The 23,039-nt window shown below is 52.5% G+C and overlaps 9 protein-coding genes; 3 read left to right on the forward strand and 6 right to left on the reverse strand.

Annotated features, from left to right (window-relative positions):
- The first annotated feature begins 11,710 nt into the window (after window positions 1-11,710).
- CHC_T00007902001 (hypothetical protein) lies at window positions 11,711-12,124 on the forward strand. The gene has a single exon (XM_005712204.1). The coding sequence runs from the start codon at window positions 11,711-11,713 to the stop codon at window positions 12,122-12,124; it is 414 nt and encodes a 137-aa protein (XP_005712261.1).
- Window positions 12,125-12,168: 44 nt separating this feature from the next.
- Window positions 12,169-12,778, reverse strand: CHC_T00007903001 (hypothetical protein). XM_005712205.1 is given in 2 exon segments: window positions 12,169-12,319; window positions 12,320-12,778. The coding sequence occupies 1 exon segment, from the start codon at window positions 12,776-12,778 to the stop codon at window positions 12,320-12,322; it is 459 nt and encodes a 152-aa protein (XP_005712262.1). The 3' UTR covers window positions 12,169-12,319.
- Window positions 12,779-13,151: 373 nt separating this feature from the next.
- CHC_T00007904001 (hypothetical protein) lies at window positions 13,152-15,184 on the reverse strand. XM_005712206.1 is given in 2 exon segments: window positions 13,152-14,482; window positions 14,483-15,184. 1 exon segment carries the CDS (start codon window positions 15,182-15,184, stop codon window positions 14,483-14,485), a length of 702 nt encoding a protein of 233 aa, XP_005712263.1. The 3' UTR covers window positions 13,152-14,482.
- A 359-nt stretch (window positions 15,185-15,543) lies between these two features.
- Window positions 15,544-16,407, reverse strand: CHC_T00007905001 (hypothetical protein). The gene has a single exon (XM_005712207.1). The coding sequence runs from the start codon at window positions 16,405-16,407 to the stop codon at window positions 15,544-15,546; it is 864 nt and encodes a 287-aa protein (XP_005712264.1).
- Window positions 16,408-16,699: 292 nt separating this feature from the next.
- On the forward strand, window positions 16,700-17,391 carry CHC_T00007906001 (hypothetical protein). XM_005712208.1 is given in 2 exon segments: window positions 16,700-17,086; window positions 17,087-17,391. The coding sequence occupies 1 exon segment, from the start codon at window positions 16,700-16,702 to the stop codon at window positions 17,084-17,086; it is 387 nt and encodes a 128-aa protein (XP_005712265.1). The 3' UTR covers window positions 17,087-17,391.
- A 497-nt stretch (window positions 17,392-17,888) lies between these two features.
- CHC_T00007907001 (hypothetical protein) lies at window positions 17,889-18,146 on the reverse strand. Its single transcript, XM_005712209.1, has one exon. It carries the CDS (start codon window positions 18,144-18,146, stop codon window positions 17,889-17,891), a length of 258 nt encoding a protein of 85 aa, XP_005712266.1.
- On the reverse strand, window positions 18,147-18,257 carry CHC_T00007908001 (hypothetical protein). The gene has a single exon (XM_005712210.1). The coding sequence runs from the start codon at window positions 18,255-18,257 to the stop codon at window positions 18,147-18,149; it is 111 nt and encodes a 36-aa protein (XP_005712267.1).
- An 89-nt stretch (window positions 18,258-18,346) lies between these two features.
- Window positions 18,347-18,532, forward strand: CHC_T00007909001 (hypothetical protein). XM_005712211.1 is given in 2 exon segments: window positions 18,347-18,454; window positions 18,455-18,532. 1 exon segment carries the CDS (start codon window positions 18,347-18,349, stop codon window positions 18,452-18,454), a length of 108 nt encoding a protein of 35 aa, XP_005712268.1. The 3' UTR covers window positions 18,455-18,532.
- Window positions 18,533-18,739: 207 nt separating this feature from the next.
- CHC_T00007910001 (hypothetical protein) lies at window positions 18,740-20,851 on the reverse strand. XM_005712212.1 is given in 2 exon segments: window positions 18,740-18,832; window positions 18,833-20,851. 1 exon segment carries the CDS (start codon window positions 20,849-20,851, stop codon window positions 18,833-18,835), a length of 2,019 nt encoding a protein of 672 aa, XP_005712269.1. The 3' UTR covers window positions 18,740-18,832.
- Between the last annotated feature and the right edge of the window lie 2,188 nt (window positions 20,852-23,039).

Raw genomic sequence — 23,039 nt, forward strand, 5'->3', positions numbered from 1 at the left:
ATTTTCATCAAAGACGGGAAGTAGATCGGGTTCTCCCTTGCGGAGCATCGCCGTAAGAGGCGCCGCTATTTTAGCGAAGTGATCGACAAAACGTCGGTACACATTACACATCCCCAAGAACGAGCGGAGCTCGGTCTGGGTCCGTGGAGGCGTCCCTTCGGAGAGCGCTTTGACAATCTTCGGGTGGACTTGTAGTTCACCCGGGCGAATGATATGACCCAGGTACTCCACGGAGTCCTGAAAAAACTTACACTTTTTGAGCTTAAGTGACAATCCCTCCTGCTGTAGAGCCTGGAGTATAACCTCCACATCCTTGAGATGGGAGTCGTGGTCCTTGGAGGAAATTATAATATCATCCAAGTAAATCAAGCAACTCTTCCAGCTGTACCTGGAGAGGAGAATATCCAACATTCTTTGAAATGTAGCCGGGGCGTTCATCAACCCGAAGGGCATTCGGTTGAACTGGTACGTCCCGGCATGACACGTAAACGTGGTTTTGGCCCTATCCTCCTTGGCAACTGGAATTTGCCAGTACCCGGAGTTACAGTCAAGTGTGGTAAACACCTTGGCTTCACCTAGGGAATCTAGGCACTTGTCCATGCGAGGAATAGGGTACGTTTCACGCATGGTTAGGGCGTTTAAACGACGATAGTCGACGCAAAAACGGAGACTGCCATCCGACTTGGGGATGAGGACGACCGGCGAGGCCCACTCGGATTTCGACCGGGTGATAACCCCGCTTGCCAACATCTCGTCTACCGAGGCTTGTTCCGCCTCTCGGGCATGAGGAGTCGCTCGATAGGGATGACAACGAAACGGCTTTGCGCCGGGGGTGAGTTCGATGCGATGTTCGGTCGCTCGAACCTCACCCAGGCTCCCATTCCACATGCCTGCGTACGGCGTAAGCATGGTGTGAACCTGCTTACGCACGTGCTGCGGCAAGTGGTCGAGGGGTACAGCATCCATGGGATGAGAACCCTCATGATTCGAGGAAGGTGAGCGAGGGGGGTCGGCGCCCTGTGAAGGAGGGCTCCCCTCGTCGAACTCCGCCGCAAGAACTGCGTCTGGAGGCATCGCCGTGCGGATCATCGCACGGGGATGGGGAGAAACGAAACCAACCACTTGGTTCTTCGACAGTCGCTTGATGGCCGATGAGAAGTTGGCCATCAAGATTTTAAACTCCTGCAACGGAGTGATGTGGATCACTCCGTTGGAAATGGAGACACGATGCTTCGCATATAGTTGCGGGTTTGGCTCCACAGTGGAGAGACCTCTTCGTCCATTAGTGACGTGTACCCACGTTTGGGTACCGGCCGGTATATTCACCGCTCGAGAAACCTTCAGCTTGGGCGAGGTACGCCCAGCTTCGGGGGCATACTCCTGCTCCGAGGGGAGCGGAGGGTGGTCTACGGCGCGGCGAGCCGGTTTACGAACGATCGGTACCTTTGTACCGTCGTCCAACTCCACCAACTTTCGTCGGGGGTAGATCGCTTCGACAAATTTGTCGTTAAACTCACACCCGAGAATGACGGGGGCTGCCAATCGTTGGCAAACGATGAAGTTACACTTCATGGTGCGGTCACCTAACCGCACTACCAGTGGGATTTCTCCGCTCGTCCGCAATGGGCGGCCATTTGCGTCAGCGATTGTCGGGACTTCACCCGGGGCGACGAGCGACTCCCATCCTGGGGGTAAGGTATCAACTCGAACGAAGTTGGAGCCCGCCCCCGTGTCGAGGATGGTGAGTTGCCTCACCATGACAGCTGGGGTAATACCAAGGTCTGCATAGACCTTGTAATTTCTCCGCGACAAGGTCATTACTGTCGCGGAGGGGTGAACATCCGTTGCAAGCGGCTGGGTGTTCGTCCGCCATGGTCGGCGTAGCGTACCGAGGCCTTCGGGGTCGGGATTTTCCTGGGCTATGCCAGGGTGTTTGCGGCTGAGTACTCGGAACCGCTTCTCCATCTTGGGAGGTGAAATTGTATCCGCCGACTTGGGCGAGTTCTCCAGGGTAGCCCCCGTCTTTACTTCAGTTGCTGCGGACTGAGGTTCTGCTAGTTTTTCGGAGGTCGCTGCACGCCATCCCCGGGCGGTGAAGTCTTCGCCACCGTTGCCGACGTTGGCAACTGTCCGGTGACAGAAACGGGATTGATTACCCGGTTAGCCTCGTAACTGAGGAGAGCGACGGCGCGGAGATACGCATCCGGTGGGACCCGGCTCTTCTGTGCCGTCGTTAGCTTCTCGTACTGGTGGGGTATGACGGATACATCCTTAACCATCATGCCACAGTCGGGGGCAATGTGATCCCCGACTGTGTAGCAGGCGAAGCAGATGATCTGCGGGGAAGGCGGCCCCCGCAGATCCTTCTGAAGCTCCCGGGACGTTCGTCCGCCGGAGGGGCCGCGGGTGCTTCCCGGACGCTCTACAGCGGGATGGTACGGCTTGCGCCGGTCGCCGTAGAAAAGCGAATCTCCGTCGTTGAAGGAGGAGTCTTCCGTCGGTAGGTAGGATATCCCCCCGACGTTGTCACCTTCCATTGCGAAGTAATTCTCGGCACCCCGGGCTGATTGGTAACTGGGCGTGGGGCCGGTCGTCGAAGACGGAACGCTATCAAGAGCGGCTAGAACCTGTTTAACAGGGCGAGGCTTGATGAAGTCCACCCGGCGCCCAGCGGCAAGCTGGGCCCGTAGAGCGTCGCCATGTGACCGGGCGTGGGCTACTGTATCCTCGAACGAGGATCGGGGACGATCCTCGCGAGTTTTTAGCACCAGCGGCTTGATCGCGGGGGTTAGTCCCTCTATGTACAGAGTGGTCCTCTCGTACGGCGAGTGGACGTCCGTCATATTGGTGTTGTCAAAGTTTTCCTTGCACCGCGCAAGGAAACTTATGACTCTGATCGGGTCCACCCCGCTGAACTTGGACTCGCCCATGACGACGAGGAGGTACTGCACCCTCTTACGGGTGGTGCCATAAACCTTGTCATTCACGTTTTGGCCAGTGTCCACGAGGCGGTATGCTCGGTAGTTACATGCACCCCTGAAGCGGTGGTTCGTCGGCTTCCAAACAGGAAGGTGTTTCTGTTTGGGGCCGAGCGTTGGCATTGGTACCGTGAGGGACTCCGACTCGGAATCAGATTCCGAGTCAGAGGCAGACGACGAGGATGAACTCAAATGATACGAGGACGAATCCTCGGGTGGCGGGTCTTTGCCCTTACGTCCCTTACGACAGCGATCCTTGTCCTTCTTCCGACTGGGTTTGGACTTCTTTCGTCGTCCATCCCCATTGTCGTCTGAACCTCCCCCAGAGTCAGGGTTCCCTCCCGGTACATTCCGGGAAGGTAAATCACCTTCAAGGTGGATGGGTCCGGCGGAGGCACCTTCGCGGGACGCTCCAGTCGTAGCCAACAACGCCGTGTGATTGGCGGAAAACTGGGGGACGGTCGCCATAGAGAGGACCGGAATCCCAGCGGCTTGTAGCGCCGGAAGAGTAACGTTTGAAAAGAGCAAGCTCTTGTTCAACGGCGGTAACTCCGCAACGGGAGTGGTGGTAGACCTTTCACCCGGTATGGGTGTCGTGGAAACTCCGGCGGTAGTCGGAGGGTTAACAGCAGCCATGGCTGGGGTTTGCGTCGCCGATCCGACCTGCGTAGCCGGTAACGGGTCGGGACGCAACGTCTTAAGGACGGAGACTTCCTGCCGGAGTGTATTAAGCTCCGCAGTTAAAGTGACGATCTCTGTTTTCAGGGGGAGGACGGCCAGGTTGACACTGGCCGAGATATCTTTCTGCCAGGCGCGAGTTAAAACGCTTTCAAAAGCGGAGAGCCGATCGCGCCCTTGCGCGGATTGAACATCCGCTTGTGCGGCGATGGTTTCCACCACAAAGCTGTTGAGGCTCTCTCGCAGCGCCGGCGATTGTGCAGCGAGTTTTTCCGCTACAGTAGTGAGCGTAAACCGTTCGGCTTCTCGGAGTGCCTCGTGGCAACTCCGAGTGATCCACGCCGCGGTGGCGGGTGGTACGTCTCAGGGACGGGTTTCTCGGGAGCTGTCGGAACCGGACATCATGTCTTGATAACACCTGAAAACGGTGGAAGGAAAACCTTCGAGAGAAAGAGAAAGGGTAAGAGAAACTCCGCAGCTTTCTAGGTCGGGAGACCAAAATGTCGTGCACTGAGACCACGTGTGTTAGCCTCAGGCAGAGCACGCGTGTTCGGAACGCGGGGTGAGTGGGATACGGGAAACTACCCGGTGATAACCGGCAACGGGGTCCGGGCGCGCGTGCGCGGTAGGTAGAGTGGTAGGAAAGAGACAAGACACGGGGCGTAGCAAGCAGTAAGCGGTGCGAAGCGACAGCGAACGCGCGTAGGGAGCGGTAGAGGACCTCAGTAGCAGCGCGCGGTAGGAAAGAGGCGATTCGGGGAAGTGGATGGGCTCGCGTGGTGTCGCACAGAGTGGGCGAGTACCGGCGCCAGGCTACTACCGAGAATCCAGAAACATTGGAAAGAACCCCAAGGCTTCGTGCCTGTTTTACTTAGGGTGGGACGTCGACTATATAGCCATCGACGCCGTAATAATAATACCTAAAATACGGTAATAATACCGGCGTACCAGCTTATACGCTGTACTGTACGTAATACCCTGTACCGGGTTATGATACACGAGTACACGTGGTGATAATACACGAGTACACGTGGTGACGATACACGTTTACACGTGGGAGATGAACCTGTCAGTACTTCAACAGAGCTTACACTAGGCCGTGCCTGAGGGAGAAATACACGTATACACGTGGGGTGCTGGTATGTGCCTCGCGACTGAGGGAGGCATGTCAGTGCACTACACTTTGGCCTGGTCGTGAGATAGTTAGAATACTTGAGGTACACCGCCTTCGACATGCGCGAGAACACATAGTCGTGATACCGCTCCGCCTCCAAGTACCCGAGGTCGAGCCCCGAAAAGTCCACCTTCTCGTCCGCGAGCGCCACTTGCGACACGTGCATCTTGAAGTAGAACGACTGCGACACGCCCTTCTCCCCAAAGTTCGCCGTCCGGCTCATCTCCGGCCGGATGCATTGCCGCCCCTTCGTCTGGTCCGTGCTGCGCATCTAGTCATTCCAGAACATCTGGGGCCACTTGGGCCCAAGCTCCTCCCACAGCACCCGCATGAGCATCCACCCCAGCCCGGGGAAAAAGTCCGTCCGGTGCAGCTACGTCATGACTTGATCGCGTCATCACTACTCAGCGCATCTACAAGCTCCTGTCGGGCACCTTCGCTGCATATACTGAAGAGTCGTGCAGTCGCAGGATCAATAACCGGCAGGTCCTCCTTTTTCTCCGTCTCTTCACTGATTTTCGCAACTCTCTTTTCTCATTCCTCCCTCTTTTTGAGATGATCTGTTCCCTTCTCTTTTGGTCCCTTGTCAACTGCCGTACTCACCTGCTTCGGACCGTTCGGCATGGGCGTGGGTTTCGACTTCTCCAACAACTTCTTTGCCTCTACTGTAGCAGCTAATGAAGTCGACGAGATTCGGACCAAAGACAACTCTTCGTAAACCCACTTCGCTTCTTTTAACACACCCTTCTTGTAGGGAGCGGAATATTCCGAAGCGCATTTCGTGCCTCCGCGGTTTCCAACGGGCTTCCATTCCGACCGACCAATAAATCTTATCGATAATGTAGAAACAAGCAAGCATATGTTCAAATGACACGTCGTGATGTTAGCATCGCCATCTCAAACGGAAAAATCCTACTTCTCAACAGGGCGATCGCGAAAGTCCTGAAACGTACCCTCCTCTCTCGCTTGCTGGCTCGAACATATACATATTGTGCGGCAAGTAGATCTTCACTCCATTCGCGCAAAAAAGCATGGACCTCATTCTGAAGAGCCTGCTCCCCGTGTCGGCGCAGCGTAGCACCAGCCGATTTGATACGACAAAACTCGCAAACGCCGTTGCAAAAATTTCGAAAAGACGGTTAGTTGACGGTGGCGAAGACTTGGTCGCAGGGGTGACATGTGAGACGGTTTGCTAACGGTGGCTTCCTCCACCGACGGAAGCGTGAGAGTGGGTAGGTCGTCGACTGAGATGGACGCGGCGGATGCCGATGAGGCCGGCTGCCAATACGTGAGGGTGTAGTCGACGAGACGGCGACGGGCAGGCCGTTCAACGGTGGATGGTTGAGAGGGAGGCATGAGGATAGGCGGGTCGCACCGCACTCCTACGTGTCGTCAAGTTCTTTCGTTCGAAGACGGAGAGAAAGGGGATTACCGGTAGGTAGAGGGTGCGGTGCGCAAGGTTTATGGTGCGCTCAAGGCAAGACCGCTGGCGTGGATGGGAGCCTCGTCGTGGATGGGAACCTCGGTGAAACAGCAGTCGTGCCCAGCAATGCAACAAAAACAGTTATACAACAGTTGATATGCCACGTGTAGACCGCAAAATGATTGAAAAACGAACCAAGGGCTCGCTGCACAGAGAAGAGGACTCTCGTCCGAATTTTCTGGTGTCCATCGCGCCCTTACTTACGACTTCACAGCAGCGGAAAGTTTCCAGATATCGCCAGCCCTCTCACGCAAAGCCCCTGGGCGGTAATGGGCACGCGACTTGAGGACGTTTATTAGACGAGTAGAGTAGGTTTTGGTAGAGGACTCTACAGGCGTGTTAGACTCCCACGCTCAAGTCTCCTTCTGCATCAAGAAAGTGGCCAAAATCAAAGCCATTGTCAGAACAATCTTCCTAGTCTTCATTGCACTCATTGGGGATGGTAGCCCTCCGAGCACTACTATTAATATCGTCTCGTTTTTCCACATGCTCGTTTGTTGCAGGAGGGGAATCAGTGCAGAGTTTAGAAAACTTCGCCGGGGACATTCGTAAGATTTGGGCGTCCAAGACGTCTTTCTGCTTGGACATACCAGGAAGGAAATCTCTGAGCCGCAGCCGAACCCTCATGCTGCCTTGTTCTGAATATTCTGCATCTTGGGGTACACCGCGTTGATTGCGAACTGCATCCGGACTGAAGTCATTTGGTACACGGGCCTCGTTTTCGTCATTTAGCGCAGTGGATGGCATGCATGCCATGCTTTCCATGGAAAGATGACTATGGCCGTTAATGATATCTTGCACAAACCAACGAAAAAGCAATGCAGTCCTATAAACAGTCCTCAGTGACCCTGTGTGACTGGCCAGGAATTCCTCTACATTGCGGCCTTGTGTGAAAGCCACAAAGAAACTGACGGCTAAGCGAACTAGGTTGATGGTGCGATACATACGCTTGTCAGTAAAATCTTCCTCTGGTAATGGCGTCTTCCAGCTTGACATACATTTTTCCAGATGCGATTATGAATAGAGAGGCAACATTACCATCTGTGGCAATGGCAATACCAGCTGTTAGATGCTTTCCAGCGTCTCTAACAGCAAGACGAGCTCCTCCGCCACAGCTCTGCGATGCATCATAACATCCAATTTTTTTGCCGTACTCTCTAAGCACTGCCGTTTCGTCTAAGTTCCATATTAGTTTTGGGCCATTTTTTGAATTCTGGGAATTCTGAACACACGGTCTGGAGTACGGTTTCAAGACTTCCCACGTGCGATACATTTTCTGCAGCTAAACGTGCCGCAGAAACATTTTCGGAGACCCTGTACGCGATTTCTCTGTGACGGGCTGTGAAACTACGAATTGTGTTCGGGGATGGAACACCTCGCCGAAACGGGTGGCGACCGTCACTGTTAATTTTTGCAAAAACTGAGACCAGGTCGTTGTTATTGATTTCGAAGCCTTTCTTTGTGCCGACGAGTGCCCTTTGAACAATAAGCTCTTCTTCTGGCGGTGATGTAATCTGAGCAGGGCCTGGTCGATAATTTATTGGGTCAAGCAGTTTTTTCAGCGCAACATCGTCCCCTGTAGTGAAGTTTTCCTTGATACGAAAAGCTGTTGTGTTAGATACACCACTGAGCGAAGCAGTCTTCCGAATGCTGTATCCTTTTTTGAGGAGATCCAGCGCTCGGTGGCGCCGCTGTCGTTCAATATGGGCGTTTGCTATTCTTCGCTTGTGTGCTAGCGACTGCGCTCGCATAGATGGTGGCATGGTGCGTATGCGTGTCGTCAATGGCGCGTTTAGACGTGTCCTGGAGTGCGGTTTGTGTATACAGGTTCCATAGGAACTGCAGATCTGCGGGGCAATGAAAGGTGGAATGCTACGCAAGCTGGTCTCAAAATTAGGGCCGTTTCAAAATTCCCATGTTCCAAAATGCCCCAGTGAGAAGGGTACTGGCGGGCCCACTACACGCTTACTGATATCGGTCCGCTTCGGCTTCGATTCCCTCCATCTGCACGCCCTCAATTTGCTTCAATTCTCCGCCGCTTCTGCTCTCCTTCAAAGGCCCTTTACGATCACTACCAATCCTGATCACCCTGTCCTTTGGACCCACACTTCCCTTCGTTCCAGTCTCCCGCGTCCGCGCACCCCCTGCGAACTGCAAAGTACACAGGAGCACGCTCTTGGGACGTTTGTGAGGCCTCATAATTTGACACGTACTCCAGAATCCAGGTCTCCCAACAGTATAGTAGTGCGTGCTCTTGAGGGTCAAATTGAGACTTGAAAATTATGCGAAAACAGCGGTCCTTTAATTTGTGGGTTTACGCAATCAGCTTTTCAGAAAAGGATTTCACAATTTTTTAGATTTCCAATTCCAGAAAAGTGCTTTCCTGAAAAGCAAATTTTATGTAAAAGATGTGCATTACGCAAAACGACTATCCGTAACAGTTGTGAGTATTAGCATAAAAGGCTCGAAAGTCGTAATGACAAGTAGAATAGGTACTGCACAAAAACATGAGTCTAGGACGTCAGAGAGACCACTCCTACGCGCGGACGGCAATCAGGAAGCAGATATGGGAAGTTGCTGCCTATGTGTTAATGCGGAGGCGTCAGGCTAGCCGTAACAACAGCGTTTCACTTTCAAATGTCCTATTACAAGCATTGGAAGAGTATCAGAGTCATTCAGTAGAGGGTCAACGATTCATTTTACGAGCTCGCCGTATCTCTTTGTCAATTTTCTCTTTCACCCTCAACTCCTTAACCGAACGGGATTGTCTGCGTCTATTTAGATTTAGAAAAGAACACCTAATTCAAATGGTTGAAGAAATAGCGTGGCCTCCTTTTAAAGGTACTACTACACGCAACAGGTACTCGTGCAATCCGATGTTGGTGACGTGTATAATCTTGAGACGAATGAGCACTCCCGCTCGCTGGAGTGACATGGAAATTATGTTCGGTAGGCATGCTCCACAGCTATCGGAGATATTTTGGGAAGGTTTGGAAAGGTTCTTGAGTACAAGAAAAGAGCTACTTACAGGGCCAATACCAGAGTCTTTCATACATCGAAATGCATGCAGATTTGCGGCAGCCATACATAGAAAAAGTGTTGCGTTGGACAACTACATCGGTTTCATAGACGGCACTGTCATTGCCGTTGCGCGTCCCGGTGATACAGAGGCACAAAACGTGGCATATAATGGTCACAAGAGGAAACACGCGTTAAAGTACCAGGCTGTAACGACCCCTGACGGGCTGATGCTGCATGCATATGGTCCAACAGAGGGACGCAGGCATGATTGGACGCTTTATGTAAGGAGTGGAATTGACGAGATGTTGGATGAGATGTTGTTTGTCAATGGTATACAGTACTGCCTGTATGGAGATTCTGGCTACAACATACATTCATTCATGGAGGTGCCGTTCCAGGGGTGCAATCTGACAAACTATCAGAAGGCCCTGAACATGGCAATGTCAAAAGTGCGAGTGACCGTTGAGTGGATTTTCAAGGAGGTGAAGCTTTATTGAACTACCGTAGACTTCAAGCGCAAGATGCGTATAGCGGAATCACCGGTAGGAGAAATTTATTTGGCATCTATGCTTCTAACCAACATGAGGAACTGTGTTTACCCGAACACAATTTCGCAGTATTTCGACTGTGCGCCGCCTCCTCTCGGCCAATACCTCCACAAGAACGACTCCCTCCCTGCCGGGGGCCCGTAGGGCGAAGGGACCAAGTCTGCGCCCGACAGGGCTGCGGACGTCGTCCAGAAGCCCAAGGGCCCCCGGCAGGGCCTCCAGCGACATTTAAAGCTCAAAAAGGCCTGAGAATGGCCGACAGACTCCCGTAATCAGTAAAAGAACCTTTATTGGGCTACTGCAAACTTACTTCTTTCCGGCGAATGCCTCAATCATGAGGCGGAATTTTTCCATCTCGAGTTTTTCGCGCGCCTCGCGGTCCTCGCGCCTCTGCTCGCGCTCTTCTGCGCGCTCCATGCGCTCCATTTGCATGCGCTTGCGATCTGGGGCAAGGCGTTCACGCTCAACGTCAATGCGAGCCATGTCAGCCTCCTTCAGAGACTGGCCAAGGCTGACGAGACCGACACCTCCATGTAAATCGATCTTTCTGCGTTTTCCCCTCCCCTTTCTTGTCACACAAAGGACCTCCTCACCATCCGCATTTTCATCTCCACTTCCTGGTGTACTCTTCCTTGCCAAGGCCTTAGCAACCAAGGCCCGCCCAATCTGCTCCTTGCGCTCTTCCTTTTCCTCCTTCGCCACTTTGGTGCACTCCTTCGCCTTCTTGATGTCCTTCTGCGCTTCAAGAATCCCACTTAGAATCTCATCCAGCTCAGCCACCTCACCGCCAATCCCTGACATGCGCCGCTCGGAGTTTTCCTTGCGCTCAAACGCATCCATAAGCTTCTTGAACCGGTCTTGCAGGCGCTTGCACGTGACCTTAGCTGATAGGTTAAGGTTGAGATTCGCTCGCTCGGCGGCCTGTGCAAAGCTACTCTGAACCTCACCATACTTTGCGACGTGTGCATTGATAGCACTCACCTCCCTGACGATTATAAGATCATCTTCAGGGGTGAAAGTGGGGCGACGTCCAGGTTTGGCCTTCCTGTTGCTTCCCGTCGCACTGTCATCACTGGAATTGCCAACAGGGGGAGTGGATGGAGAGCGCGGAGAGGGGGTACACAAGGGAGAAGGAGACGCTTTCTTGGAGGAAGGGGAAGGGGAATTGACTTGCGCCATGGTGCGGAGAGAGAGGACGTTTTGGTTTGGGTAGGGGATGTGGTGCAGTGTTTGTCCCGTTCGGTGTCCGGGTTGACACTTTATGCCTCGAAACCTCGACTCCCGCCATTTCATCTCCACGTGTATACGTTGTGCTTGTTCTGAGTTACAGAAACGATTTCACTATTTGGTCACATGTGAGCAATAATAATCACATGCCAGGACAGAATTTCCGCAACGTGGCACAGCTGTGTAATTCTATTTCTGAAAAGCGCAATTTCAATTCGCGAAAACTGGGTGCGTAAACTCTCTATTGTCTGAAACTCGAGGCTCTGTTTCATCACTAATAATGCATCCTCCCGTTTCAAGGCGTACAGACTCCAAGTTTTGTCACCTGTCGTCGCAATCGCCCGGTGATCTCTCAAGACAGCATCGCGGAAACGTCCTGTTCGCAGCTGAAAGGGCCGCCATCACGCGTGAGAACTGCGCAGCCGAATCTGGTGTCGCTGAGAACAAACACGTTTATTGATTCTCATCTCTTGCTCTCTTTCATCTTGGCGACCAAAGTTTCGGCTGCTCTTGCTGCCAACGGACCGAGAAAACCAAGCCGAATCCAAGGATGCGCAGATGAGCCTCGTGATATCAAGTCGGGAAGAATATCAGTCGCACCATGGGGTTGATAGCTGAGGTATTGTTCTGGTCAAGCGTGTTTTTAGGTACAGCTGGGTTATTATTTTGTGCCGTCTACGCTCTCATTCTATTCTCCGACCTTACCGCGGACCACATCAACCCTGTTGAATTGTGCGAATTGATCAACCGCTTGGTTTTACCAGAGTATCTGGGACACGTCGCTCTCACAGCTGTTCTTTTGCTGAAGGGACTCCTCATCCCGGCCGTCCTCAACCTGCCGCTAATACTTTTCCATACATGGCGATACCGAGAACGGAAGCATCTGCTCGATAATACCTCGATCTTCAATGATGTCGAGAAGGAACGCCCTATTTGTGTCGCTAAGCTGGCGCATCACCTTCTGATGTTCTTTATATACCTGTACTTCTTCATCATAGCTCTGGCAGCAGCATGATGACATTTCAACTAATGAAAGCATTCTTCACTCGCACGCCGACGTTTCAGGCTCCGAAGCAGAAGCCTACGTTGAATTTAACAAAACACTTGCCACAAATACCACTGGGATCATCCCACGACTCGCTCACCCTTTCTCGTTCTCGTCTCCCACGATCCCACATGCTCCTCTCAGCCTCGTCTACACAACTCCAATCTATGCATAGATAGCTGCCGCGAAAAACGCAGCAGCAGCGATAGACGCGATACATAGCATCCCAGCCGGTATGAACTTTTTCGTCTTGACGAGGCGGATGGCAAAGACGAGAGCTAGAGCGACAGCTGTGCCCAAAGCCAGAGGCACGCTATCCTTGACATACGCGCCAGCCAACACGATACCGGCGACCACACCTGATATGATGCTCGGCTTTGACCCGCTCTTCAGAAACGCGCCGATCCCACCACCCGCGATAACTACCCCATACACAGCGATTGCGTTGCGAGCCACCTCGGCAGTGATCATTTGCACATTGCACCGATCTGCACGTGTTACCTGCGCTGGAAAACGGCGTCTTGGAGCGAACGAGGTGTTGGCAAGGCGCGTGCAGGTGGATGCTGCCCTCTGTGCCGTGAAGCACGAGCCCGGAATTGCAGAAATGAACGCCGTAGATTTCATCTTGAGGTGCTTGTTACACGACCGTGCCGGTTTTCAGTCCCTGTTCGTTCTTGGAAACTTGAGAGTAGAGAATTGGAGCTTCGGACCACCGCCTGGAATATAGTCGATTCGCCGCAGACGCGGTTTCTGTGGGGCAGCCAAGGAGATGTGATCTCAATAGCTCGGGAATGCGAAGGGAGGTTCTGATTTGATGAGAAAAAAATCTTCAGAGACAGGGAATTACAAAATTTTATCCTTACAGGGGTGTTGCTCCAGTCAACGGAAAAGTTTGTCTCTTTCACTACGGCGCAATTTGTTGAAGGTGTCTCACCACTCTCAAGATGAGCTGGACGCCCGTGAGGATTTTCATTAGTGAGAGGATAAGCGTTACTCATGCGGCAAAATGGTTCAATTTTCATTTCCTCAGTCTTGAAGCCTACCAGCCTGAAACAGAGACGTGAACTTGTGGACAACGCGACCGGAAGGCCTACTTTCACAGCTACTCACGGATTTGATTCACTGTCAACGCGTTTTCATTCGTGTAGAATAGAGTTCACGAACAGAGGTCGGGGGTGTTCGGCGTTTTGATGTTCTCGTTGATGTCTGGCCCTCACTTGTCAACCCTCTCGTCGTGGTAAACTCTCACAAATACACCTACCTCTACGCAATCATGGGCTCCATGCGACAGTACATACGGACCACTATTCTGGACATAAGTTTTTCGCGAGTACAGGGTAGATGCTACGTCTTGGAGAAGCAGCTTGAGTTGTCTTCCACAGAACCATCCCTTTTCACACATTCACGAGGTCGCAGGGCACTAGGGGCTTGCAGCAATGCAAGATGTGGAAGCCTAAGGGCAGGATGGAAAGACCCTCGTTCTACGTCTTCAGTCAATCTGGATGAGAGGAATGAGTTCTCCCGTGTCGCACGGAGCATTCGTAGATGAGGAGACCCTAGTGGGCATCGCAGTGATGCCGCTAACACGATCAGTGCTTGAGTACGCGAGATCAAGCTCGGACAGGTGTCTGTGGCCTACAGAGCCGATCTAAAGGCCAGCTTCTAAGTTTGGTGGCCTCTGCAGGGCGAGTACCCGGTTTCGAGGTGACTAGAAACTGCGAAAGAGATCGTCCTGACCAGATGCAACTGCAACTGAGGTGCAAAGAACCTTGGCGCTCAAGGCACCCGACCCTGACATCAGCCCAAATATGGTACGAAGCGTCTGACAGGGCTAACGAATGCAGGTTTCCGGCAGAATGACAAGCGCATGCAGCACACGTACTTCTCTAGTAGACTGTGCAAGTGAGTTCTTTGCAATGCAGAACATAATGTAAAAGTCTGCATTGGGCGATATTTGTGTAGCTCAGCGAAATTCGCACGTCATCATCTCAGCGGCAGTTAAGGCGATCTGACGCGCGACTCAACGCATAGCCGCTCAAAGAGCTTGTTTTCCGGTACTAAGGGGATGATCACTTCCACGAACGTAGGAAGGAACAGAGATTGCACCGGGTCCTGCTCTACACTGGCGTCAACAACTCTCTATCCTGCGACAGAGTTGTACTGCTGCACCTCAAGTTCACAGCACAGCATTGTGATACAAGCTCGGGCATGGCGTCAGACTTTTGAATGCGCAATGTGGAGGCTTGCAGCATGGTTGAACCAAAACTCTCAAAGTTCAAGTGCTCGCATACCGCAGGTCTCCACAAATAGCTGCTCAAATCCAGCGTCCTACGCCTGCTTCCGCTTCAATCCCTTCATTTTTACGTCCGGCACTTGAATCCCCCACTCCGTCCTCAGATCTTCCAACGAGTCCTCCAGGCGATCTTCGTACTTTACGGCCATCAGATCCGGCGCCCGTCGCCCGGTAGCGACAGCCCACGGTACCAATTCGGTTACCAAGACTCGTCTCTCCTCCGCCTTCAACCTGAGCGGCCCGAACACGGCGCTAATCACAGCAACAGGCAGCCCTGTCTGGGCAGCCTCAAACCACTTCTGCGCCAGCTCGCCAAGCACAGTGGTGGGCATTCCCGTGAGAACGTGCCACACATCATGTACATCTCTGTAGCGCTGGAGCACCCAGGCATCGACGGGGTCGTCGACAAAGCGCACGGCAGAGCGCGATTCTGGCGTGAAGCGGCGGACGTCCATGAACCGGGCGTACTCGCGACCCAACGTGCCGTTGGGGAGCGAGCGCATGGCGATGAGGGAGTCGCTGCCGTGCTCGGGGAAGCGAGCTGGGTGGAGCGCATCCAGCATCGAACGGCCCTCTGGGGTTGAGTTGATCCGGCGGCGTAGACGACGCAGCACCGGCTGGCTCGTTAGATCGCCGAGTACGGCGATCAGGTCGGCACGTGCCGGGTTAGCTAGCGAGACTACCGCCGCACCGGCTGCAAGGGCTGTCCGCCCGAATATCGAGAGTTGCGGGGGCATCGTCTCTGCCGCTTGTCCAGGCCTCAGCTGCACAACAAGGGTCTAACTTGTGTGGTCATGGTCTGTGAAGGTTGATGGGGTTGCTCAGTGCCCTTCGATGCTTCCTGGCGTCGCAAGAAGATACGAAGTGGTGGCACTTGCCCAGGTGTGAAGCGAAATAGGGCCCGATTCGCGATCTGAATCACGGCGGCTTAATACTTATTGACGGGCGAGCCATTGTTAAGGATCATAGATCCGGGACAAAATTAGATCTTGGAGCCAATCGGAATGCACAGCTCGGAGCTTGCCACAGTATTTCGTGCAAACAAGCTTTTCGCGCTTCTCAACCGAGAGTAGAGCCGACAAAGAGTACGGCGCAACTACCGGCCGATAGATTTCGGAATTCGTGGGGGGGCGAGGTCACTTGGGGCGAGCAAATCCGGGTTTTCATTCCAAAACGTATCGCCGATGATATCCACATGCAAGGTAACAAATTTACCGTCGCCGTCGCCACCCGCCATACCACATTCACTGCTCGCAGCCTCCCCCTCACGCGTACGTTTGAGCGATACTTCACCGCCCCACCTCCCTGATGGTAGATTGCTCACAATAAACGAGCCCTTGCGAAACATCGCATCCTCGTCGTTGTAATTGATCCCATACTCTGTAAACAACATCTCATTCTTCTCCTTGGAGCTGGTGCCCTTCAAAATCTCTTCAGACTCTCTTTGCGACTTTCCGCCCTTCACGAGCGCCCAGAAGGCCGTGTTGAACAAGTTATTGACATGCGTGTCCGCCTGGCGCCACGCCAAGTAATCCCTCAAATGCTTGGTCGTCGGGTACAGAACGACCCTGCCATCAAACGACGGCGGTCCCTTCAAAGGGACGTCGCCCATAAACTTGTTCCAGTAGAAGACGTATGCCGAAGAAAACAGGGACACGACAGTGGACAAGATCTTAGATTCACGGCGTGCGAACAGCGCGGATTGGCGCTTGAGCACGAAGCTAAACTCGTCGCTCTCTCCATAGGCAAACGCCAAGTGCTGGTCGAAGTCGCGCAGCACGGCCTCCGCCGCGGCGTTGCATAGCCGCAAGGCGCGGCTGTCGTTGGGCTTGGCAAAGGCGTGGGCCTTGGAAAAGTTGGTGAACGAGCGCCCGTCCAGACGGATCACAGCCCAACAGCCCGGGAGAAGGCGGTCGTGACGTTCGAAGGCCTTGACGTATTCGAAGCGCGAGCACGCCATGCCGCTGAAGGGGATGCCGGATGCGAGAGGGGCGGGGGGGCAGAGGCAGACGAATTGCGCAGAACGGCTGCGCCACGTCGGTGGGTCGATTAGTACATTGCTGGTGCGAAGGGGGAAGACGCGCCGTGAATATGTGGAAGAAAATTAAAGGGAAAGTGGGGTGGGCAAGTCGTTGTTGGCCACCAGATTTTGCGCGAAGCGTTTCACTCTCTCCTCTTCGCAAGAAACAACGTCAACGAGCGTAGGAATGTGCGATACAATCGCACTTCTGCCTCCTGCTGAGATGACATGAATGGCGTTTAAAGAGCCAATCTTGCCTTCGCGCTACACCTTCCTCTCCAACATTCTCCTCCAACATTCTCCTCCAACATTCACCCCCACATTTACCACCACCAACTACCCACCGCCTTCCACATATGAAGTCACTAGCTTTCGCGCAGAGTGCCATCGTCCTCCCCTCAGCCCATTCCACCTTCACGTCACAAACATCAACTCGAAGCCCGTCGCGCCTTCGCGCCCTTCACCAGCGCGCCGCGCGCATGTGCGAACCCGTCAGCGCGCCGGACAAGACCCCGGCCGTCGCCGAGGAGCCGCTCTCCGCCGCCGAGAAGACACGCCGCGCCCTGTCCGAGTCCAAGCCGCTTGTCAAGTTCCGTCGCGACGCAGAGTATCTCGATGAAAAGACAGACTTCGTCTACACTAAGGGTGTCGAGTCCGGCATCGATATCTGGCTTATCGTCGGCATTCTCACCTTTTTGGTCCCGATCGTTGGGTTTGCTATCGGCGTTGCGACGGGCAATATTGATCTTAGCCCCAGATAAGGGCGAGGGTCGTTGCTCATTCTGGTTTTTTGTCTCGGAGTACTCGCAGCGGCTTAGAGGGCGGTTTTATGTCGAATACCTCCGTTTTTGTGCATAGTGACCCGGAGTTTTGACACCTGCAACGCGCCTCATGTGTTATGTAAACTGTTTTGATCATGCGGTACCTCCTACATTGCCATCATGTGGAGTTCTCCCAACTCCCGAAACCCCCTTCATTTCAGCCCGCAGCCGATTCTTTGTAATGTACCGATTTCTTCGGAAGGCCATATTCGCTGTGAGTATCGTGGAAACCCCATGCCCATCTCACGCAGAAAAACTGTTAATAGCTGCCGCGTCTGTGTAAAATTCATCTGCTTGAATACTGGTCGGTACATGGTGATAGGAATGGGGCACCCGATTTCTTGTTGGGAAGTAAGGAGGAGAAGATGCGTAGGGCGCCGTCACCAACCTGTCATCGATCTATTCGAGCACATCGTGCATATTGTACTTGTGGTCCTACCCCGAAACCCTGAATTACACGTGTATAAACTCGTAGTTCTACAGCAGCATTTTCTTGATAACACCATCTCGAGAAGTCATCGCACAGTTCAGGCGTCTAAAACGGCATCTCAGATGTAGAGGCGCAATGAAACGAAGCGTGGAGGTTCAAGCTTAATCCACTCAGGAAAGAGGGAAGACGGCCAAGATTCTGAGCATAGCAAATGACTCTGTTCGAAGTGTCCGTGGTGTACGCGGAAATGGGTGAGGACGCCCGGAGAAATTACTTTCCCCGGGGATGACATGCAAGGGGTGTGCGTGAATCACGGAGATGGCGAAATCGGTACAGGATACCCCACAACTGCAGTGGAGGTACATTTGAAGCCCGCGATCGCAACCAACTCGCTCGAATGAGAGAAGAAAGCTTTGTTTCGGCCCCATTCATTTTGAATCATGCCCTACCCGAAGCAGTTCCCCGTAACAAGGTCCCGCTGTGAGCATTTGGATCAAGCGCTCGCAGTGTAAGCGTGATATTCTGCCACCTCGGCACATGGCACAGTATCACATACGGCAGAGAGCGATTGCTACTGGGCAATCCGAGATTTGACGTGTGAAGATGATTGCGGCTGTAGGTTTCTGAGATGGCTGTAGTGGATTTTCTGCTAACGTCGCAGGGAGCGGGAAACACGATCTTTGTGCTTATGAAAGGTAGAAATGTCTTCATTGAGGAAGTGTCGTTGCGCTTGTGAAACGATATCGTGAGGAGGAGCTTGCGCGCTAGACTGCTCTACAGCAACCTTGTTATATGTATTTAAAAGCGAGTTTGTCAATTTGCGAAGCCAAGTGTAGAATGATAGCAACGTGTTGAGAGGATGGCATTCTCTCAGCAACCTTTCATTCTACAGTTGCCGATCTGCGGCAGGCTGGCAGCATACTTACTCTAGACTCCTCGCACTCACTGAGGAATTGCTTGAGCTCTCAATCCTTGTGTGTACCATCAGAAGAGTTACGGGCGAATCTGTAAGGGACAGGACTCTATGCACTTGAAACAATTACATTGCAAGCTTTTATCATTTATGCTGTCTATTATACCGTACCTGTACATGCTTTTTCAGGCAGTTAGCTGTTCAGAGTCTTGAGCGGCTATTGTGGCTCACGTAATCGAAAGCAATTGGAGCCAGCAAGTGCGGTGGGTATCCAAATGAATCTACAAGGTGCAGGACATGTGGTCGAAGCTGCATACAGAATATTTGCACGTTGCTGTGCACATTCTGCGCATCCTTGGCAGACAGGGCTCCGTTTCGCAGGAAAATGACCTGGGAGTCAATCAATCTCGCAGTGTGCAAAGCACCACAGAGGGTCAAGATGTTCACAAGCTCGGTTTCACCGCGACTCTTGAGGTCTGAGAGTGTTTGGTGGAAGAGTTGTAACATCAGCAAGTCGACATGAGCACGGCCAGCGTCCTCGACCAAAACTGCGGAGTGGTTGAAGGCTTGCAACGAAGACATTCCGGCTGCGATCTTCTTCTGTATCTCTGCAGCTAGCCTGGCGAAGAGCGCAGCTTCTCTTCGCCTCATTACGGTGAGTGCGTACATAGCTGACCGAGGGTCCGTAGTTGACAAATCCACCCTCCTCAGTGCTTCGCGGTCGTTGAGGTACGAAAAGTGGCCTTCGAAGTTCCCATCGTTTTTGAAGCCGCGTACAAACTCTGGTAAGACTGCCTTCGTTACGGTTTGCAACAGAATATGGTTGTCTCCTTCATATGTAAGTGCGACGTCATGGGTACTCTTCAACGGGGCAATCCTGTTTTCAGCTTTGTAGCCTTGGCCGCCACATGCCTCTCTTGTCTCCTGGAGAGTACTGAGAGCATGCCATGAGATGAGGGCTTTGAATCCGGAACTCCACACATGCAGTTCACGCCCGAGCTCTCTACGCTGCCATTTGGACTTGAGGTGATTAAGAACAAGCTGCATGACGAAAGTGGTTGCGAGAGGCGGAATCAAGCGTGTCTGGTATCCTGGGTAGTCCATCAGCCGGGTCTCTTCCTCGCCGGGAGGTCCGAAGGCCTTCCGCGACAAGCCATACCTGATGGCAATCGTGAGTCCAAGTTTTGCCTGAATGAGTGAACCAGCCGCAACACTGACACGGCCACCAGATAGGGACGCGAGAGAGGCACCAAATCGCTCGTCAGAAGATTTGAAATTGCAAGTGAAATTTCCGTCTACGGACACTTGGGAATGTCGTCTAAGAAGGTGGTCAAGAGGCACATGCAAGTTGGAGAACCATATTCGACCGTTGTCAACACCATTCAGACCACTCTTGGCGCCACAGTCACCCATTGTCACTCCCTTGACCGGGGTGCCATCTTCATTGCGAATCCGGACAAGAAAAGGGTGAACGCCGTGACAGACGCCCTTGACGTAGAGCTGGGCAAACAAAGCTGTCCAGCGTGCTGATTGGAATGCACCCCCAATCCAGTACTTCTGTGCCTCTTCGCATGGAGTGTTTACAACGAAAGTACGAGAAGGGATATCGTAGACTGCTGTTGTTTGGATACCCTTGACGTTAGAGCCATGGCCGAGCTCTGTCATGGAGAAGCAGCCGAGCATCTCGCAGCTCTCAATCTTGGGCATCCACCTTGCTCCTTGGTCATCGTCACCCATCAAGCTTACTGTTCCTCCGAATAGGCCATAGTGGACCCCCATTTTGATGTCAAGGCTGTGGTCAATGGCACCAACCGACTCTAAGGTTGCCTCATATCGCTGGCGTCCCTTGACTGTAAATATGCGAAGGGCTTCGTGGAAGACGCCTGTCTTTGCGATGAGACGCCATCTCTGAATGGTTCGGGCTCGTTCTTCATCGAGGGTCTCGTTGTAGCGGGGAACGAAGACTGGGTTTTTGAAAAGCTCGTAGAGACTGTCACGGAGCTCAAAATTATTCATGTCAAGCAGCTCACGCATCTTTTTTGTGTCAAACGCGGGACGAGCGGCAACGACACCGGGCGGGAAGGGAGGGACACCTGCGCGTTGTTTGGCCGCTGCGTCTTCTGCCCATTGTCGGTTGGGGAGAGCTGCAGACGGATTGCGCACGGAGGGCGCGTTAAACTCTGCTTCGAGCAAGTCGAAAGTAGCATCGGAAACATTCATTCTGTGAACGCAAAATTGTGGGTGAACTAGATGGATAAGATACCTTCTTGACGTTTTCGGGGATAGAGGGTGGCCTGTGGCAACCAGGACAGATGGGAACGGCCTTTATACGAGTCAGAGGTTCAAATTTTCTTTTGTAAAACAGCGGCGTCATGAAGAAACAGGATTTGCAGCGTCGAGAACAGCTTTTGTAGGTAAGGACCGGTTATGCACGCAAACATTTCAAAGTGGAGGGAGCGGAGGTGTGGTTAAGGCTCATGTGGAAGATTGGAGGAATCTTGAGATTTTTGCACGTAGTTCACAATTCGTTGGCTGCTGGGTTTTCGCATGAAACCCATGTAACGTATTAAGTGGGCACCAATGAAAGAGCGACTGTCGGATGTCACCTTGGGACCCCTCACCAAAGGAGAACTGAAGGCGGGACCCAAGGCGGGAGTGGTTGCCAATAGACACGACCACAGAGGAAGGACAGCATGTGCGTACCCGTCCGCAGAATTCGCTTTTCGCATGCCCAAGGAGTCCTGTACGGTCACAGGCTCCACCTGGACATACTCTTTCCGCTTCCTCTACTTGACACTTATTTTTGGGGAACTTTCCACGGTGAATATGTGTGTCACGAGGCCCCGTGAGATACAACGAGATAGGCTTCAGATGGACCAATCACAGCGAAGCAGTGTCCAAACACTCATGAACGTGTGATCTGTATACACGTGTGGTTTTGCAATTTGACTGCCCCCGCGCTGTGGTTTTGCAATTTGACTGCCCCCCGCGCTGCCACGGCGATACCTGATCAGCGCCTCTACGCATGAACATAAATGGTCCGCCATACTCTCCCCCCGTCACATGCCCATTAGACCTTCTTATCAGTTACTGAGAGGCGATTTAGAGTTGTTAAATGTGACAACCATCGATTCCGCAGCGGAGGTCGTCAAACGAGGTCTCCCATCGACGACGCATAATGGATAAACTCTCTCGACGCACACTCACATAAAGCTTTACTGTATTGTGCCTTGCACAAATATCTTCTCACTGCAAAGATACAGCGTCACACTGTGCGTCGGCAACAAGAATTCCAACCGTCAAAGAGATTTATCTGTACAGTACCCTTTACAGAAGGGTACTCTTTCTTTTCTATCTGGCTGTACGAAATCTATCGCGGCGATCGCCATTCACTCTACTGGCCCCGTCTGAGGCTGAGATTACGTTTTGTTGACAGATATGAATGAAGGGCTGACATCAGCCCTTCATTCATATTTGGTGGCTCTCCCCCCGAACTCTGAAATTGAACTGTTCCATGCTTAAACACACACGTTTCAATTCCCTGCTCCCACCTCGTTTCCTCCGCACGACTGTCTCGCGACTTTTGGTGGATCATTGCTGCTACAATGCCACTTGCTTTCAGTCAATCCTTGAACTAACTTTACAACCTTGCTCACATCAATCATGACTCTAGGTATTGTCTTCATGAAGGTACACATTTGGACACGGAATGTGTCTACCCACATGAGACCCACCCTTCCTGACGATCAAGGAATTGGAGCCCCCTCAAAAAGAAAAGTGTTGCTTTAAGCAACTATCGATAAGGGAAAACTTTTCTCCATCTCACCTAGTAGCTTGTTTCACGATAACAGTGATCATCGTGGCCATCAGTACCCCCTAGTCCTATGCTAGAAGAGCAGGGGCACACTCTTCCATGGCAAAACTGTTCGAATTGTTGATCACACGTCCAGGTGGGTAACGTGGGGAAATTTATCCAGCAATGCATTGGTCGAAGCCAAGGCTCAACTTTGCTCTTTACACTTCAATCTAAACGAGCAGACCTTGACTGATTGCAGAGTCGCCACTAGGTATTCTTGAAACTTGTGTGTGCTTTTTCCTTCTTTCTTATTGCAAGTACATGCCGTTGAATAGGGGTTTTCTCAGAATACACACAGCATTTTCATGAATACCGACTCCTTTCTTTGATATTTGTTTGTGGCATTAGATGTTCTTTCACGCAAGGCTACAGACGATATGGATATTCATATACTCTTGGAATGCCTATGGATCTTTCTTTCCAAGCTATATGTAGGTAACAACGAGAAATACACGTTGGCGAAAAAATCAATCTACTAGTTTAGTGCACAAAAAAAAGTCGCTTCGATTTCAACCACGTGCACTTGCCCATTCGTAAGTCCCACAACCACGT

This window comes from Chondrus crispus, genomic scaffold (genome assembly GCF_000350225.1).
Source record: "Chondrus crispus Stackhouse genomic scaffold, scaffold_9, whole genome shotgun sequence".
Taxonomy (NCBI): domain Eukaryota; phylum Rhodophyta; class Florideophyceae; order Gigartinales; family Gigartinaceae; genus Chondrus; species Chondrus crispus.